General features: G+C 38.3%; 1 protein-coding gene across 1 annotated transcript in view; it reads left to right on the top strand.

Moving 5' to 3' along the window:
* Positions 1-72: 72 nt before the first annotated feature.
* The window catches only part of pde3b (phosphodiesterase 3B), a 50896-nt gene continuing 30797 nt past the window's right edge, over positions 73-20171 (top strand). Inside the window, 1 exon segment of the mRNA XM_030726438.1 lies at positions 73-1073. Within this exon segment, the coding sequence (XP_030582298.1) occupies positions 186-1073 (888 nt within the window). The 5' untranslated portion in view covers positions 73-185.

Here is a 20171-nt window from a genome sequence, read left to right as displayed (position 1 = left end):
ATAGGCGGCGACAGAGAGCGCCATTTCTGTAAAAACAACATCTCACCTTCTTTCTTTAGTCCAAGTGCTGGAGCACGTTTGAGTGACCATGGAGTGCGTTTGCTGTCATGTAGTTGAGCGTTAATACGGCGTGAATAGCAGGAGAGGGGGACTTTCGTGTGGATACGAGGAGCCACAGTCGAGCCATGGCTGCACGGGAGGAAGGAGAGGTTTTGCACAGTAAAATAAGGCACCACGACGGAGCTGGAAGTGTAAACAGCTCAGAAGGCTTCAGGAACGGCTATGTGAAGAGCTGCGTCACCCCCCTTAAACAGGACCATCAGAGGGGATTTTTGTTCAGCGTGTGCAGGTTTTGCAACGAAGACATTCTCAGTTCAAAACTGTTAAAGGTCTCTGCCCTGTATGTAGGCGCTTTCGTTATTTTCGCGGTCTCTTTTCTAATTTCTAGGAGCTTGCAAAGTGACTCGCTTTGGGATTTGCGGACTTTTTTGTCGGGCTTCTCCCAGTCCATCAGTCCTTTATTCAGCATAGGATGTGCTTTCTTCTTTCTGACACTTTACCTGAGAAGGAAGAAGAAGGAGAGCACCAAATGTTGGCTGGTGTCACTACCAGCATCGTGTTACCTCGGGGATTTTTTGGTCTTGCGGTTTTTACAATGGGGAGAGGACCAGCACCAGATGCAAATGGTGGGCAGGTTGTTATTCGTGTTGGGATGTGTGGGTCTGCTCACACTGATCCCAACGCTGAAACTCAAACACAGTGTTCTTATACTGGTTTTTGCCAGCGTTGTGTGGCTGGTTTCTTTCACAAGTTTGAGCGGTCTGCCCGCACTGCTCAGACCGCTCTTTGCCTGCTTTGCGGGGGTTTCTGGCTCCCTGTTGGGGCTCTGTTTTGACCGTTACTACCCGTCGAGGGAAGCACCGAGTGGGATTTCCAGCGCGGAGGAAAAGGTCCCTGTGATCAGACCTAGGAGAAGGTCCAGTTGCGTTTCGCTCGGGGAAACGTCGACCAGCTATTATGGCAGTTGTAAAATGCCTCGCAGACCTTCGTTACCCTGCATATCCAGAGAGCAGGTAGGTCTTCCCCTGCAGGACAACATCTCTTGCTGCTGCTGCTGTTGTTGTTGTTGTTGTAAAAGTAGGCCTACTGTTCATCCACAGCTACTCTGTGTGCACATGTGCATAAGTGGAAAAAACACAATCTTGTGTCACAAAAGCGTTCACAGAGCAAGTGAAACCACTGACATGCTGGAAAACCCAGCTGATTTAGCAGTTTAAGAAATGATCAGCCGGATATTAGATGTGCATAAAGTAAAGTCACTTCAGTAGAAAACATTGGTGCTTGTTCAGATTATTTTACTTGGTTATTGCAGATTGCTCCAGGCAGCTGGTAATCTAGTATAATTGCAGTCTAATATTAGTGTTATATTAATGTTATATTAATGTTAGTAAACTATGATTGATATGTAATGCGTATTACCTAATGTCAGGCAAAGGCTATGTCCAAATTTACACGAAATGGCGCTATTTATTTAAAAGTTCCTTTCAGCACACATCACCATTGTTTGCAGTGCACCTGAATACAAAACCTGTTGTTTCTCTGCATTTTCTTGTGAATGTGTTCCATTTAAGAGCTTATGTGACACACGACCCATGAAATGCAAGTGTACATCAACATCCTGCTGGCAGAATAACAGCACAGCCAGCAACAAAGCAAGCGATGTGGGCTCAGTCCCACATGACAAGCAGTCAACAACACAAAATGATGGTGAGCGCACACACAGGCATCTTTCGGTGGCCACAATCCCACAGCAGAGCCTGCGATCCTCCTTTCCACTGTGCAGTAGTTCTGAAAACCAGCACACCTATATCGAGTGATACACGTACAAAATGAAGACTATCAGGTTGCACGCAGTATGTTGGGAGCAAACAGCTTCCACCGCCTGTTGCCTTAATTTAAGTGTAGGCAGTGTAGACAAATGCCAACATTATTGTTGCCAGTGCTATTCTTCAGTGGATGCCAAGCCATCACTTCACGCACATTGTTTTGTGTCCTTCGAGCTTTGTTAGAAATGATAAGAGAACTAAAAATATATGTCCAGTTTGTCTCAGTTGTGCTATTTCCAGCAGTTGTTTTTAACCTCATTGTGTTGTGCGCTGTCAGAAGCCTGGTAGTCACGTTGCATTAGGCCTCAAACCGAGCATGTAAATTGAAACAGAAGAAAAATCTGGTGGATCATTCAAAAAAAAAAAAAAAAAGTGCATGAATATATTCACAGATTTTATCCTTATTAGATTACTGCACCACTTTATCTTTTGCACCATCCTAAGAGTTGGGTTAGATGACAGAATGCACCTTGTGCGTTACTGAAAATGACAGAGAAGTAAACACTAATATGCGTAGGTTGTAATAGCTCTGATTAAGCTCTGGATTAAGGTTTCAGTTCCAGCATTTGCCAGATTTTTTTTTTTTTTTTTTTTTGCCAAAATATTTTCATTGAAATTTTCAATGATTTAAACAAAGACATACACAGAACAGAAGGGAAAAATTACAATAAAGTGCCTTTCACTGAGCTGTAAAGGTAGTGCAACCTGTTGCAAATGTTCACACATGATAACATTAATACAAAAAAAATCAGAGTGCGTTAATGACAGTACATAAATGAAATCTTTCATGTTTAGGAACTACGGGGCTCACTTTCTTCAATCACTTGTACTGTCCTGTAACATTTTTAGGTCTCTGATTTACATAATGATTTACATAATGAAAGGGTTCCAAATAGTCTCAGTAATCTTTTCTAGTGGGAGGGCAGCTAGCATATGCTGGACCCACTGGTTAACAGTCTATGAGCTTTTTTCCAAAATAATGATATACATCTTTTAGCACTGAGCAGGCGTAGGTCTGTTCATTTTTAGTATAGTTAGCCAAATAAAAACAACTTTGGAGCCAGTATTATTTGTTTGGAAATAATTTTCTCAATTGCATCCTTTAGCTCTTCCCAAAAATAATGCTGTTTTCTTACCGTACAGCATCTGTCAGCTTGGAAAAATATTTTGATTGAAGTGGAAATTTGCAAAGTCGAGACATGATTATATACTGTGTTTGTGAGTCAGAAAACCATAAAGATTCTGTAATCTTTCAATAATAAATAGATATCTAGATCCAGCACAACCCAACAACAATTATGCTTTACAAAAAAAACAAAAAAGTATGCTATACAAGGTTGGAGAAATATAATTTAAATATGAATATATTTATGAACGTATATGTAAATACAACACAAAACAGGACTGATTCCAAATGAACAAACCCTATTCTTTTAAATTAATAATCAAAATAATTAACACAAACCATAGTTATCATGTTATCATCACAGTATCCTGGCCTCTCTGCTAGTGAACATTAAAGTCAGAGTTTTTTCTTTGTGACTATAACAGACAAACAGCTTAAGTGCGCTCCATCTGCTGTGTGGACACATGCCAATCAGGTGAATTAAAGCCTGGATTGCCCGTTAGTTGCGCATGTGTGAGTGAGTGTGTAGTGAAGAGCTATCATAGATGGTTGTGTATGCTTTATATAATACATATATTTAATAATGAATGGTTTAAAAACATGACAGTTTCTGTGACAGAAGTAGAGAAAAAAATTAAAAAGAGACACAAAAGCACTCAGGGTTCGCTGATGATGTCAAACATGTTCTTTATCTTCACACACATTTTGCCCACATAACAGTTAATCTCCATCTCTGACTGGGACACTGGTTTCTGTCTTTCAGCTGCAAAGAGAAGAGGTTGTTTTTCTGTTTGCAGCAACATGTGGTTTTCAATGTAGGAAGTCTATCACCTTGGGAAAACTGATGTTTAAAGTTAAAGCCTAATGCAGATGCAAGTGAAGATGTTTTGGATCAGAGCTACAGACATGAACGTGGAACTAGAGTCAGAGTAAAAAAAATCAATTTTGCTCCCAAAACAACCGAAAACTGAAACTCAGAGTCATTATCAGATCATACTCGCCCATTATCACGCACTACGATGGCAATGGAAACTGGCGGTTCATTTCATTTATTATATATTTTATTGCAGGTAACTTCAGCATCAGTGCTTTTGCGCTATCATGTATAACAGCTAAGTTCCATTAATGAAATGGGCCTAGTCAGGGCTTAAACCCATGGCCAACAACCTTTAACAAAACAGATAATGATGTAAACACAGCTTCCCTTTTTATCTCTGGTAAACGGCCGTTTTATAACTGTGGCAGTGTGGACAATAATGGAGCAGACAGAGGAAACTCCTCGCATTTTACAGTTATTTCACCATTTATCTTTGCATCTATATTTTGACACTCCTTGTGTAATAAGTATATAAAGCACATGGAAGCAAGTGGAAATTAGCAAAGTTGAGAGCTCTCTGTATCTTGTATTTGGGGACTTTATCAGGCACTGTCAAAAAAAAAAGATGCCTTTGTCATTCAATGATATCAGGAATATTGTTTTTTTAAAGTGATAAGTGAACTGTCAGCTATGTTCTGTTGAAAGTTTTTTTTTTTTTTTATTGATAAACTCAACAAAGACATAATACACTGTACATCCCACATCACATGTGTGATGTACAAAAAAAAAGCAGCTTCTTGGCCTAAGAGACACCAGTGGTCAGATGCACATGCACAAACTGATTCCAGACACAATTTCCACACATTGTCACCTTGTTAAAATAATGGCCTAAGTCATTTTTTTTTAGGGTTTTCAGAAAATACAAAAAAACTCAACAAAACATAGAAATCTAGATGATTTAGGCAAAAATAAAACTCATTAAAAAATGATTTAGGCTGTTATTTCAACAAGGTGACGACATGCAGTTTTCCAGATACAGCTGGTGCAAGAAAATATAAAAAATAATTTAAAAAATAATTAAACAAAGTAAACAAAATAATTAAACAAATGCACGCACACACACACAGTACCAGTCAAATGTTTGGACTCACCTACCCATTCATATGAATTCATATGAATGGGTAGGTGAATCACACTTCCTAATTTGAAGTGTGACTCTACTGAAAGCAGCAAAATTATAGTGCAATTATAGTACAATAGACTTATGACACAGCATAAGTCAAATGTAAACACAAAAGTAGCCTAGGTTGTGTTTTCCCTGGAAACTTTGACTAAAAGTATAAAATAACTACTTCACACTTTAGTTTAACAATAGCTGAAGTAACTTAACCTTGTGACTCGTCCAACTTCCACAATATTGAAACATAACAAAACCGAAAAATATTTTCTCCATGGGATGTTATACCTTGGGTTCAGCTTTGTAGTCAGCTGCTTAAAGCCCTGCTTTTCCAACATGTAACATCAGTAATTTCCATCAACCATTTGCTCTTTGGGTCGCACGGCACCAACGGTTTCTTGTACATTTTTCCAAAGTACCATGTTATGCTATGTTGGATGTTGTTGAAGTATCTCCTTTTTTAGGTACTAAATTGTCATCGGAGGCTCTTGCTCTCAGATATGCCTGGGCCTCCTTGTTGTTGTGCGTACTAGGGAATGTAAATGCATGGTGTTGCTATAGAAATGATATCATGATGTGACATTTTTATATCAAATAGAAATTTATACTGGTATCATCAGAGACAATATGATGTGCAATCAAAAAGTTCAGCCTATAAAACAAACAAAAACTTCTTATGCATCTCTTTACACTTGTGACTTTGTGCTGGATCTCCTCTAGTCTGTCAAAACAACAACCCTTCAACTTGAGTTTCATAATGTGGAGATGGACAAAGTTGCAGGGAGGCAAATCTGGCAAGTAGGATTGGTGCTCAGCAACAGTTTTGTTGGTGTGGCCAAAACACCTGTACCTTTTGTAAGTGCTGTATGCCTACACAGGTTGCCCTGATGGTTGAGGTTGTTTCTGCTAGATGTGCTCTCTTAGACACAAGAGGACCTTACAGTAGAAGTCTGGCACAGGGACAGTCTGACCCTGGGAGACAGATTCATGGTGCACATGGTGCATGCTGAAAACAAAATGTTGCATATGTTTGTGGCTACACTCCTGATCCAGTGCATTCCTTTTGTCGTTTGACTAGAGATTCAGCTCTCATCACCAGACGTCGGGTCTGCTTATATAAAATTTTGCCTTTGCTATGTGTCCTTTCCATGAGGTCTATGATGAGGTTGCACAATGCAGTCCTCAATGTAATTGGTTGTAATTGGACTTCCAGGAAGCAATTAAAAAAAAGAAAAAAAAAAAAAGAAAATGTTCCAAAAGTGATGCACAACAAGATGGTGTTGACATTGTGTTGACATAATCTTTGGCCAGATTACAGTTAGGTATGGTTTTTGATTTTTATGGGCCCAAAACATTTTGATTATACTTAATAAGAGAAGAATCATAATCTTGTACTACACAATTTTTAGATGTTTTTCTCCAACTTCTCTGATATTGTTAAAAGTGCACCACTATATATATATATATATATATATATATATATATATATATATATATATATATATATATATATATATATATATATATATATATATATATATAAGAGGCTAATAGTTTAATCTCAAATCACCATTTATGAGTGAGAAACCTTGTCATTTTCTCCCTGCCTTCTTTGAGTGTGTTCCTCTTCTTTAGTAGTCAAATTAGTAGTCTGTTTTAAAATGTACCCGACTAATTAATCATTGATTTTGTTTCCAGTGTTTTTTTTAACATGACGGAAGACATTATTATAATGATGGTTTACAGATACTTTTAATAAACAACAGGTATGAGGGCCATAAATAGCCACAGACATTTCTATATTCATTTGGCTACCTATACAAGGCCTGTATCAGACTTGATTTGCTCTAAAAATGTACAAATTTGAAGTATGAGATATGAGCAGATTTTCGCTCAGTTTAAAAAAAAAAAAACATTTTGTGTGAAACAGTGCACAGAAGTTTTTTTGTGTATGCACATTGTTTATATAATTGGCTCTTGAAGTTTTGTTTGTCTAGCTTTGCATTGTGTTTGCAATGTAAGCCTTATAGTCGTGGAATGTAGGAGCTGGAACAGCACATGTAAGAATATTGGGGGGGGGGGGGGGCACACAAACAAAAAAATCTGAAAATAGTTTGTTGGTTACCAGTTGTGGATAACTAAGCAGTATGCAGTGCAAACAGAATCATAGAACATAGCTTATGGGTTAGTGTCTCTTTGGTGTTTAGACAAAAGTTGCCGCTGCTGCTTTTTAAAACTACACTTTGGAATTTTGGCCACTAGAGGTGCTGTAGAGACAATTTTCAGCTGAACTGATTTTAACAGGAGCTGGGCATGCACAGCTGGAGACCCAGCTGCCTTAGTCATTCCTGCTATACTTCTTTGAAGTCTGCTCCAAGTCCACCACCTGGGGCACATGTGTAGTTGGTGTATTGTAATGTAAATTCTCCATAGATGGGTCCGTGTGGTAAAAGTGTGGCGGAGTGTGAAGGCGTGCAGAGCAAACTGTTTAACAATTTAAGAATCATGTTTGTAAATGTAAAATTGAAAAGAATGTGGGTATTTCAACATGCACATAAAATTTTCTTAATCTTTTAAAAGAATCAGAGAATCTGGAGAAATTTCTGTACGTACAGGATGAAACTGAAAGCCAAGATTGAACGTCCCTCTGGTGGTACCGGTACCATATTAAAAAAAGACATGATCCCTAGTAGAAATCACCAAATGGCTTTGGGAATGCATCTGAAAAAAACATTATCAGTTTAATACAGTTCAAAGTTGTAACTAAAAATGCTATTTAAAATTTTCTAAACAACAGCGAGAAAGGCTGGAGGCTTCTCTGGGCTGGTGCCCATTTAGTCAGAGGAAATTGGAAAAGTGTCATGTGGTATGACATATCAAAATCTGAAATTCTTCTAGAAATCAGAGTTGTACAAAGAAAATAAAATTTTTCCTTTTGCAATCTTTTTGTTGTAGCGAACTACTCTTTTGTAATTACAGGTTCATTACTACAAACTACTACATCTGTCAGAAGAGTTTCATTTAGAAAAGACTGAGCTTGCAAAAGAGTGCAATATGTTAACCCCTCAAAACAAACAAACAAACAAATAAACAAACAAAAAAAAAAATACAGTGTAACACCTATGGCTCTGGAGCAGTTTCAGCACACTGATGTTATCTATGTTATTCAAAGTCATCTGTTTTTTTAATACAGTATATTAAATGTGCACCTACCAATCAGGAAACTACTCTTTACTACTCTTGAAGTTTTACTTGTTATTTTTTTAAATATACTCAGGTAGAGGACAAGCTTAAAAATGAAATAGTCTTTGCCCTAATGTATCATTTGTCAACATCAACATCATGATGAAAAGTCCGTCATTACCATATTTTAAATAGAGCTGTAGTCTTTCACATGAACAAGCCATGCTAGTAATACCGGTTCTTTAAGCAAGAACTTAGTGTAAAAATGAGACGGCATCATCAGGATTTTACCTTGAGTCAAGAAATTACTTTACTTTTCTTGAAAGCCAATTTCTCAGCTGTCTTGCTTGTTACTGCATGGGAACGGTTTCTGTTGCTAGTTGAGAACAAATCTTTTTGTGATGTGTGATCCTTGAATGTGTCAGATTGACAACAAAGGAAAAGCCTTTGTGGTTGCTGCCGTCTTTAATTCAGACTATGAAGGATGTTTTCTCGAGGTGTCAGAGACAGAATTGTAGACTTGGCCTGTTCTAGTTTCAGTTAATGTTAACTTGTGCCCTCAGTTTTAAGTTTTGTAACTCGAAACCTTTCACACAGCCAAAGCTTTATGGGTTGACTGCAACTGCCAGGTTTACAGAATCCTTGATTTACTATGTTATGTGTATAGCTCTATTATGTTAAATTCTTCTTTAATAGATATTTTAAACATATCAGTGATTTAAATATGACTTAGTGAAAGTTATGTTTTGCTAATGTCATTGTTGGATCAGTCTTGCACTTTGAGACTGTCAAATAGTCACAAGGGTCACAAGCTGTAAAAAAAAAAACCCAAAACAACCCACAAACCAAGTGAGAATTTATATTAACGTACTGCCAGCTCCATATTTGGTTATGGGTCTTTAGAATAATTTATCTCCAATGACTGTTTTCCAAAACAATGATTTTATTGTCCAACCCTCTCTGGCCCAAAATTATGTCAGCGTGCATCTATGAGACCCAGTAAGGAATTTTGAGATGGCGAGAATAAAGTGGAATTAATAATTTTTTTTTAAGTAAGATTAATGTATTTGGGCTTTCATGGCAGAAATCTAAAAGCTCTGCTTCATGACTAAGACCTCAGAGGTCGTGTTAGCAGTGCAATGTTGAATTTAGGGAGACAGCCCTTTTATGTGTGGTTGCCACCTCACGGGGGCAAGGAGAAGCAAGTAATACACTTAACTAACCCCCCCACCTCCCACCCTAGCCCATCCAGACAACCAGACAAGAACAGAGAAGCAGGCTGTGGAGAGAAAGGTTGGAGGGAGAGCAGTGAAAACGCAGAGCAGCTCTCAGCTGTCACGTTAGCTTGCTGTAAAGCCATGTGGAATGATATAACATTGACGTCACAACCAAGTGACGTACAACAGGGTTATTGCAACGAAGGAGGGGGAAAAAAAAAATTAGAAGTCTTATTAATTGCCTGGTAGCATATAATGTCTGCCTCCAGCAACGGCGAGAAAGAGCGAAGCAGTCGGTGTTTACTGTGCGATAGGAAGTGTGTTTTGGTGGGAAAAAGGTACCACAAAGGAGTGTACTTCAGATCAGCTTATTCATTCAGAAAATCACATAAAGCTTCAGGGCCAAAATATAGAGAAATAATATATTTTAGCTGTAATTGTGCTTTCATTTGATTTTGATTTTTGCGGGAGATTTATTTAATTTCGTAAGCACTGTGTATTTAATTAGTAAGTTAATGTTTACTTTGAGCAAATCCTCCCTTATCAGTACTTTGAGAAAAGTAGTCACGTATGTGTTGGAGGATCAGTGTTTTCAATCAGCTGGAGCCTACATGTGGTTGATCTGAAGATCAAATCATGGTGAAATACATTATGCAGTGTTTTCAGTGTTGTGAATCGTCAGCCTCTTTATGTTTTGTTTGTGGAGATGTAAAGCCCTGATGCATGCCTCCAATATTTTTTTTATTTGCCTTTGATTTGCTGTTATATCAAGACTAAACCACTATCTGAGCAGTGTGTATTAAATTCAAGAGTAGTGTGTGTGTGTGTGTGTGTGTGTGTGTGTGTGTGTGTGTGTGTGTGGACTGCATGCTGAAACAAGCACAGTTTTATTTTCCAATACACATTTAATCCTCTACAGTCTGGTCATTGCATGTTTTTCAATTTGATATAAAGCATGAAATAAGCACATCTTGCTCTTACTAAGTCTATAAAACATAATCAGATGAAATCTTATTGGTTGTGACATGCCACTCAAGGCCTGCTATTTACTGAGGCTGGATCGTACTTACAACACTTACATTGTTGCTCATATGCTTTTTGTTTACTTAAAAAAAAATCATTGAAATAATTCAGATAATTTTTTTTTTGTTCTCTATTTACATTTTAAATAATTTTAGGGAGGGGGTAGGCTGCTTGCTGAGAAAAAGTGCACTGTGTGTGTGTGTGTGTGCGTGCGTGCATACACGCATGTGTGTGTGTGTATTTAAGAAAACTTTAATCATTGTTTTTTTTGTAATTTTTTTCCTGTCAGTCCAAGTCAGAATAAAATAGCTTGAAAATATTTCTGTTACTTTTGAAATACATGAATGACATTTCTTGGTTTCTAAATTAAAATGGAAGTAGCCACCTTTAGTGGAAGTCTTGTTTATATTATCTTTGAGCTGATTACAATAACTCATGACCCAAGCTGAGCGTCTGTTGAACTGAAGGAGACTGATACGTAAGGTTATACTCAGTGTTTAGGAGATTGGGTAACAGTTGCGATATCAAGACCAAGATGTCACAATTCTCTGCTTAGCAACTTCTCACTGATGCCACAGGTAGCTTTCAAGACAAGTAAAAAACTTTTAATAAATATTAACAGTTACTAATATCACCCATATGAGATGGAGCTGTTTTTTTTTTTTTTTTTAGGTGTTTCTAACCCATATTTGAAATGTGCATAATTTGCAAACCCCTGTTGGGAATTGTACTGGTTAAAACGCTTGCTTTTTTGTTATTGGATCCAGATGGGCTGCCGCTCCCACTTTCTTTAATGTCAAAACTAGTTTGCGTAGCTTCTTTTAATTTCTCATTGCAGCAGCAGGACTGTTGAAAAGGGTTAACTTGAGCGAGGCAGTGTGTTTGGCTGACTGCAGAGTGAAACAGGATGCAGCGACTGCATTGTCAGCCTGCTGGTGTGAGTGCAAACAGATGAGGAAATGCTGGAGCGGGTACTCCAAAACTCAGGTTACCCTGGAAACGGTTTGCGTCATGATCACCAGCAATTAGCTTGCAGCTCTTTAGTTTTCATGATAGGTCTACCAGAGCTTAGCCTAATGACTCTGGTGTGTGAGGAGTCACCATCAAAAGAGGGCTGACAAAATATTCATTTATGGTTTTATTTTCCTTTGTTTGTTTTTTTGTTGGGTTTTTTAATTTATTTTTTTTTTCATTCTGTTTCCAACATCAGCAATAAATTACAGTTATTTGAAGACTTAGATATGGCAGCATGTCCCCTGTTTCATATTTGTCTCTAATGAGCCCTAATGTGATATCCCAACTTTGTCACTGCCTGTATTATTATCTATACAAAGTTTATTTGTGACTGACTTTGTGTGTTGTTGAGGCCCAGAATAGGCCATTTTTAAAACATATTTATTTTTCTGCAACTGTTGTCCCAGCCTCCCATACTTTGCATATCTTCACTACATGAAAAGGGCATGTGTAAAATTCCTTGATGGGAGAAATAATGAGAATGTGGTCGCTAAATTGCTGGTTGTCTTTATAGCGCAGTTAAAGTTTTTTTTTTTTTACTTTGAGGACCCAGTGGAGATTTTTCTGCTCAGATTTTAATTACACCACGAGGTTCCCAACAATGCAAACATTCCAGGTGGCTTTACTTTTTAAGTTCAGGATGAGGCTGTTGAACTTTTCGTGTGCTGGCTGTTTGCTCAATCCAGTGACGGGGTGAGAGCAGCGTGCCCGATGGCTGGCTGGGTTAAATTTGACTGCTGTGACATAGATGGTGGGAGCCCCTGTGAGAATTTAAGCATGGAGATGTAGAGGTGAAGGATGTAATAAATTTTAGTTTACCTTAAATGAGTACATGCCATGGGTTTTACTGACTGTTAATAGTCTCCAGACAACTTTATTGACATAACTTAATCTTTTCCTTCAATGTTCTTAAAGTGTTTTCAGCTTTTTGTGGTGATTAGTTCTTACAATTATCTTTTTTTTTTTTGCTTTGCAATCTTTCTCCCTCGTCTTTTCTGCCCCTCAGTATCTGTTTCTCATTCTCTCTGAATTTCTTTCTGTCTCTGTGTGTGTGCGCCTCTTTTGAAAACGGTGTCAGCACTGCTGCTTTTACACCAAAAGGCTGTTGCTAGGTGACGGTTGACGTCAGCCGCAGCTACAGAGGAGGGCTTGTGTGTGTTTAGCAGCTGAGGGCAGATCCCACTGAAAAGGGCAAAACTGTGAAGTACTATTAGTCACTGCAATGAAAACCCTAACTCCAACCAACAGGATCACCATTTGCAGTAATTGTGCTTGAATTATTCAGACTAATTCATGATTAAAAGTAAATCTTTCAAAGTGGAATGACGAGGTTTAGACTCTTTTTTTGGGGGGGGGGGCTGCACCCGGCCAATCCCCACCCCCTTTTCTTCACTTTTTCTTTAGTCTGTCACTGTCTCACTTTTTTCTCACTTTAACCCCCACCCCTCCATCTGCCCCTCCCCCAACACACAAGCACACAGTCACACACACACACGCACACACTGACTGAAATGTCAGATTCCCCCCCCCCTCCTCACAAGTAAGATTTTGTAGGTAGATTTAGTGTCTGATGAAGGTCTCTAACTCGGAGCTTCAGGGTGTTATCTCCCCCCATCCTGCCAAGGCTGCTCTTGATCTACTAGCCATTGTTCAGCATAATCAGTCCTGAGAGACCTGTAACATTGTTTCCCTGCCCATCAATACAACCCCCCCCCCCCCCCCTTCCCGTCAGAGCACATACATTTTCACATTTGAAATGAAAGCACCAACAGCTACATTGCGAAAATTTACAACCTCAGTCCCAGAAAAGTTGGGAAGCTGTGTGAAATGTAAATAAAAACAGAACACAATGACATGTAAATCTTATAAATCCATATTTTATTCACAGTCCAACATAGAAAACATATTGAATGCTTAAACTGAGACATTTTACTATTTCTTCAAAAACTATTACCTCATTTTGAAAATGATGGTAGAAACACATCTCAAAAAAACGTTAGGATGGTTGTTAACAAAAGTCTGGAAAACTACGCGGTACTAAAAGGAAACAATTTTAGGAGCATTTTGCAACTAATTAGGTTAATTGGCAACAGGTCAGTGACATGATTAGGTATAAAAAGAATGTCTTTTTAGTCAAGAGGCAGAATTTCTCATAAGGATGAGCAAAGGTTCACTGATCTGAAAAAAAAAAATTGTGGAATAATTTCACAATAATACTCCTCGACATAAAATTGCAAAAACTTTGAATACCTTGTCAACTACAGTATATAATATCATCAAAAGATTCAGGGAATCTGGAGAAATCTCTGTGCACAAGGGACCTTCAGGCCTTGCATTTCTGATGGTATGGGGGGCACTTTAATAAAAAAAACAAAAAACAGTGCATATCCCTGGATCCTTCCTTTAAATATAGCTTATATTTTCAGAACTGCACCTAACATTACATTATTTTACTAGTACAAGATCCAGAAGCTTTACCAAGCCGATTGTTCCACCAAAAGCTTCTGTCACTGTAGTGTACTCTGTTTTGTGCTCACCCTTGTCTTCTTTGATCTTCTTGATGAAATCTTGTGTTTTACCCAGAGAGTTGGTGTGGGTTCATTCTTTGCATATTACCACTAGTCTTGCAGGTGCAGTCAGTCCATGTCATATCCCCAGAGTCTGCAGCAACTGGTGAGCCAAATAAATAATCCTGTTGCTTGTGAATCCCCAAAGGTATACTCTCACTTGTTTTTTCCTGTACAAAATGTTGTTCTTTGCCCAGGCACCATTGATTACCTGTAGTTTGTCCCTTTGGTTAAGGTTTCACTATAAAGCTTAAGCATTTCCAGTTTTTATTTTTGCAAATGAAAGAGCCTGGGTCTGATCCTCCAGCTCCCACTGTAACATTTACTAGCCTCAGGTTGTTCATTCATGAGCTCGTCTACAAGCTCAGGAGTTTATATTCCAAAGTTTTGTTCTTCGTTTGTGATGTACATACCTCTGACTGCTGTTAGGCCACATCATCCTTGGCCATCAATATTCATAGTTTGTGACATCTGAACATTCTAGTAGGTGGCCATCATAGCCAGAAGACCTGCTTGTGCTTTCTTGATACTCATGAGATGGTATCATTGTGAGAAACATGACAGAGTAATGGCACAGGAATTTATTAGTTCTTATACAGCAGAAAACTCAAAGTAAGAAAGCAAAAAGTAGCTCCTTGAAGGACATTTCTACCACCCATTTTTTTGCAAAGCTAACTGAACCTTGTGCTGTAATAATATAATCATAAAATAATGTGGTAATACAACCTTTTTTTTATTACTTTGCCTCCACACCTAAACAGAAAAATGAGTGCAATCAGGGGTTAAAGTGGGATTTGGCTAGTGGGGGAACCTTAAGATTGATTATAGTAGCTCAGCATAGGGAAAAGAATCACAGCTCATAATAATTTCTATTGTGAGCTTCAGCAGATTTTCTTTGTGTGCAGGCTGTGATCAGCTGACCCGTGCTGCTGCTGCTGCTGCTGCTACTCTGAGGTTTACTGCTCTGTGGTTTTGCACTACTGAATTCAACAAGATGTCAGCAGATGTTTCACAAGCTCTCTGGCTGATTTCTATCCCCTACACTGACAGTATACTGTTTAAACTGTCCTTATAAACAGTATATGGTTAGTATAAAGGTGGAATTTAGTAAATGAATCTAAGCATCATAAGCTTAATCTCTGCTACACTTGATGTAACCTAAGGACCATTTATACTCGCTGTGCAGTGGCTGGTGAACAGCCCCATACAACAAAGTCACGTCCGTTGTTGCTAGCTGCCGTTTCTGCACCTCTTGTAACCTGGCACATTTTGCTGTTCCCACCACAGGTGGGTTGAAGGTATGAGTGTACGATCTTGTAGATTTTTACTGCCATTATAATGATATATCAGTACAGAAGCTCAGAGATTCATATATTATCGCGAGGGAGATGTTTAGGAGACTACTGCAGTAGTAGCCACATGGATGAGGCTGTGTGATGACATTACTGGCGGATATACTGGGGCCTTAACTCTGACACCACAGCCGCTGTGCACCAGTCCAACACAGTGATTTACTGTAAATTCACCACAGTACGGCTTTTCGTCCCCGGTGATGGATACACCAATAGGATTGTCCTTTATGTGTTATTGTCGCTTCCATTTAGATGTTTGAAGGCACACATTGTTGTGAAGTAAAAACTTCCTTCAAATGTGTTAAACCTAAAGTAATGAGTCTGTTTTGAAAATGTAAGGAGTACAAAGTACGGATACCTTGTACAGTACATTTGTATAAAAATGTAGAAAGTAAAAGTAAAAAGTTTACAGAAAAATAAATACTCAAGTACAGATACCTGAAAATTCTACTTATGCACAGTAACAAAGTATCTGGACTTTGTTACTCTACTTACGTACAGTAAACAAAGTATCTGTACTTATGTACAGTAACAAAGTATCTGTACTTTGTTACTTCCTACCTCAGGTTTGTAGCAGTCAAAGGGAGCTTGCTGATGGCAGAGTGAATGAGCATAGAGCACAGGGTTTAATCACTGATGAACGCTAAGCTAATGCTTACTGTGCTTTTGAGATACAGTCAGAGCTGGGATCCACCCAAAATTGTTACTGGTCCTTCTGATGGCCTTGTCGTGATATGCCTGTAAGAAAGCATATGCAGGGATCAAGGCATGATGGATGGAGTCGAATTAGTGGCAAAAATGACTTTACAAGTAAAAGAAAGTGTAATTTCTTAAGACACCCAGGCCACTGTAAGGGAACACCTGACACTGTTCATTAAAACAGTAAAGATATAAATTAATCAGTACACAGTACACAGACAGTTACAGAATTAAAACCACCTGTTAAGCATTGTGGAGATCCCCTCACACAATGCCCAAACTGCTCTGATCCGTGCGTGCATGAACACGGGACCTTTGGGGGTGTCTGGCAGTCTGACTCTCCTTCTTTGTCCTTATTTGTCTCAACTGTATCAAAGGATCAACTGGATCAACAGTAGAGTTGATGCCACATATCAACAGCAGGCTCCCTGGCATGGCTCTACAAACATGGCGCATTAGGCACGGCAGTATTTGGCTGGATTTAGGCATGGATTAAAGATACAATATGTGCAACAGAAGTTTAATTCTAACGGGAACAGATCATATAGAAAGTTTTGTGTTATTGTGGCTCTGTAAACTCTGTGCTCTGTAAACACAGACTCATCAAGTTGGCTGTTTGTACATTTAGCATAAAACAGAATTAAGGAAAACTTAAAATTAAAATAATTTTAAATAATCTTAACAGTTGTCAAAGAGTTGTTTACTTTCTCCTTTGGTTTGTCCTTTTCAGAGGCAATGAGTTGACTTGGGACGAGGTTCAGAACGCCAATGCTTCCGCAAATTTTCCAAAAGCTAGTAAATCATCAGCCTTATGCAAAATATTTAGGTTATTTATTATAGGCATCCAGGAAAAGAGTTGAAGAGGCATTGGGGAGGATGAGTCTCTCTTACCAACAAGCTCTTCTGAGCAAACACCATCAGGACTGACGACAAGGATGGTAATAAAAAAAACTAGTAGGGGATGTGGGGTTGTGTGAAAGGAGTTCAGAGGTCATTTAGATAATGCTTAGAGATGTAGATAAAGCCACAGCACACATTTCTGGAAAAAAAAAGGGATTTAAAAAGTAGAATAGGGATTACTTAGGATAGTAAACTATGTGTTGTGTATGAAAGGATGTCATGTGTCTTGAGCACCACAATTTATATCTTTAATTTAATGAAATAAACAAAGAAATCACATTTTCTAGCAGTCCTTTTATTTTTTCCACTATATTTTTTCATCAATTTTCATCAATGCCAGCGTTCAATACCTAGAAAGCTGTGTGTTCTACACAAATCTTGGTGAAATGGGTACATGAAGACCTCACCTTTGTTTATCTTATCTGTGTTTAGTCAATGTACTTCAGGTTTGTTTGTGTGTCTCTGACTCATCTGACAGTCAGTCAGAGTTCATGCCGTGTTGCATCTGTTTCAGGTGACGTAGGTAGTGTTTGCCAAGGTCTAATTTTATACTTAAAGATGTAAAATGCTGGTCTCTATTGTTTCCAGCCTTATGTTACACTTACATACACTTCTAGCACACCGTTGAGCCTGCTCATTCCCAAAATGGGTCTTGTTGTATTTTTTATTTCATGATATTCTGTTTTCAGTTGGTGAAATTTCTGAACTGCAGGCAGGCCTGTTCAACACCCAGACTCTTCTGCTATGAAGCCATGCTGTTGTAATAGATGGGGTATGCAGTTTAGTATCGTCTTGCTGAAATATGTAAGCCCCTCCCTGAAAAGACATCATCTGGATGGGAGTACGTATATGCGGCTCTAAAACCTGTATACAGTCGTCCCTCACTATATCGCAGTTCGCTTATTGCAGCTTCACTGTATTGTGGATTTTTAAAAAAAATATATCTAATTCTGTATATTGTGAAATTTTGCAGTATATAGGTATTTCTGTAACACCCCATAACTATGTTCATCACTCAGATGAAGAGATAAGTTGCCTTTAGCAGAAATAGAAGTTACGGACAAGGGCAAAGATGCTGCACCACCTTCATCGCCATCAGTACTGCACAGCTACATAATTCATCATCTTCATCATTCAAGTTATAGTAAGAGAGTGGGAAGGGTTTATAGGAGTGTGGGAAAGGTTTATAAAACCTTAATATATATATAAATAATAAAATAAGTATATAATAAATATAACGCCGCTACTTTGTGGATTTTCGCCTATCGCGGGGGTCTCTGGAACACAACCCCCTTGGTAGGTGAGGGATCACTGTATACTTTTCAGCACTGATTGGTGCCTGTGAGCTGAGAACTGATAACAAGCTGGCTGGAGACTCTTTAGTCCATTTGACCACAGAACAGTTTTCCACTTTGCCTCAGCTCTCTTAACATCAGCATTTTAAATGAGTTTTGGCTCAGAGAACACAGTGGCGTCTCTGGATCACGTTCACATATGGCTTATTCTTTGAATGACAGAGCTTAAACCTGTATTTGTGAATGTCACAGTGAACTGTGTTCACAGACGGTGATCTCTGAAAGTGTTCCTGAGCCCATGCAGTGATTTCCTTGACAGAATCATGCCTGTTTTTAATGCAGTGTGGACTGAAAATCAGTGCATGCAGTATTAATTTTCTGCCTTGTCCCTTGCACACAGAGATTTCTCCAAATTCTCTGAATACTTGGATGATATTCTGTACTGTATTCTGTTCTTTGCAATTTTATGTTATTTTGAAATTGTTCCACAATTTGTAGATGCTGTTTTTTTTGGAGATTGGTGAACCTCTGCTCATCTCTAAGGTGCTCTTTTTCTGCACAATCATGTTACTGACCTGTTGTCAGTTAACCTAATTAGCTGCAAAATGTTCCTCCAGCTGTTTCTTTGCAGTACCACTTTTCCAGCCTTTAGTTCCCGCTGTCCCAACTTTTTCGAGACACGTTGCTGCTTTCAAATTATGAACGAGCTAATATTTTTCACAAAATAGTAAAATGGCAAGAATATTCATTATAATTAAATATGAAATGAAATATAGTTAATAAAATTATTTTAAAGGCAGGAAGAAAAAGTGTTTCACTGCACTACAGTCTGGTGTAGATTTAGCATTTTTATTTTGCTGTTCAATGTGGACATATAATGCATATTTTTTAAGCAGATGTACAGAATCATTTCATAAAATTTATTTCCCACTTTTATTTTGTCATTTCTGAGCTTGATTCACAAAAGTCCTCTTTTTTTCTTGCTGTTTTTCCACCACCAGTTTCTCCATGTTTTGTCACAGAAACCATACTGGTCTGCTGGCAGTTTGACTTCATTATGTGTGTGCTGAACACTAGAGACTCCACACTGTAAAAATACTTGAACACCCCACCCATGTACCAAGCCAGGGTAGATTATTTCCATGCTTTCGGACATTGTAACAAAAGTAATCTTGAGGCCTGTCGCACTGCTGTAGGATTTAGCCCCCCCCGATCTGCTGCCCATTGTTTAGGCATACCAAGAAATTGGGGGTTGGGTACATAGAAATTCCTTTGAATTTAAGCATATAATAACAATGGAGATGCATATATCTTAAAAACTGCCTTCTTAGACTTCTGGTCACAAGAGGAGAGGAGTGTAAAAAGAGCTTACATCCAGCTTACACAGCTGACACAGCACTGACAAGTTCCAGGCCCTATAAAGTTCTAATGGTTAAAATTTTAACATTTATCTACACATAGAGGAGCAACCTCCTTCATTTGAGTCATATATTCCGATACATCCAGTATTCACTATTCAGCTTTTCTATTCAGGTTTCTGCCAGTGTATTGCAAGCCTGGCATCCTGCTGAGCATAAGGATCTGGGATTTAAAAAAAAAAAAAAAAAATGTAATTTTAAGATCTTTTTTAACACGTAAGAAGTGACCTTTAAGTTAGCTAATGTATGTTTTAATTAGCACGCATGATTTTTACATTTATAAAAGTGTCCCAGAAAAGCTGCTAGAACTATAAAAAATGCTATAAAAAAGTAAAAAAGAAGTAGGCAAATTTTATAACTTAATATTGTTTAATGCTCAGATGTTCAGCTGCTACCTGGCTACTGATTTTCCTTTATTATGGCAGGTATGGTTCAGCTGATCCTGAGCTTAACGTTTCCTCAGTGATCTCTTGCTGCTGTGGCCTGCTTTCTTTGTC

This window comes from Archocentrus centrarchus, chromosome 3, assembly GCF_007364275.1.
Source record: "Archocentrus centrarchus isolate MPI-CPG fArcCen1 chromosome 3, fArcCen1, whole genome shotgun sequence".
NCBI lineage: Eukaryota > Metazoa > Chordata > Actinopteri > Cichliformes > Cichlidae > Archocentrus > Archocentrus centrarchus.
Note: the sequence above shows the minus strand (reverse complement) of the source record. Positions and strands in the feature narration are given on the sequence as shown.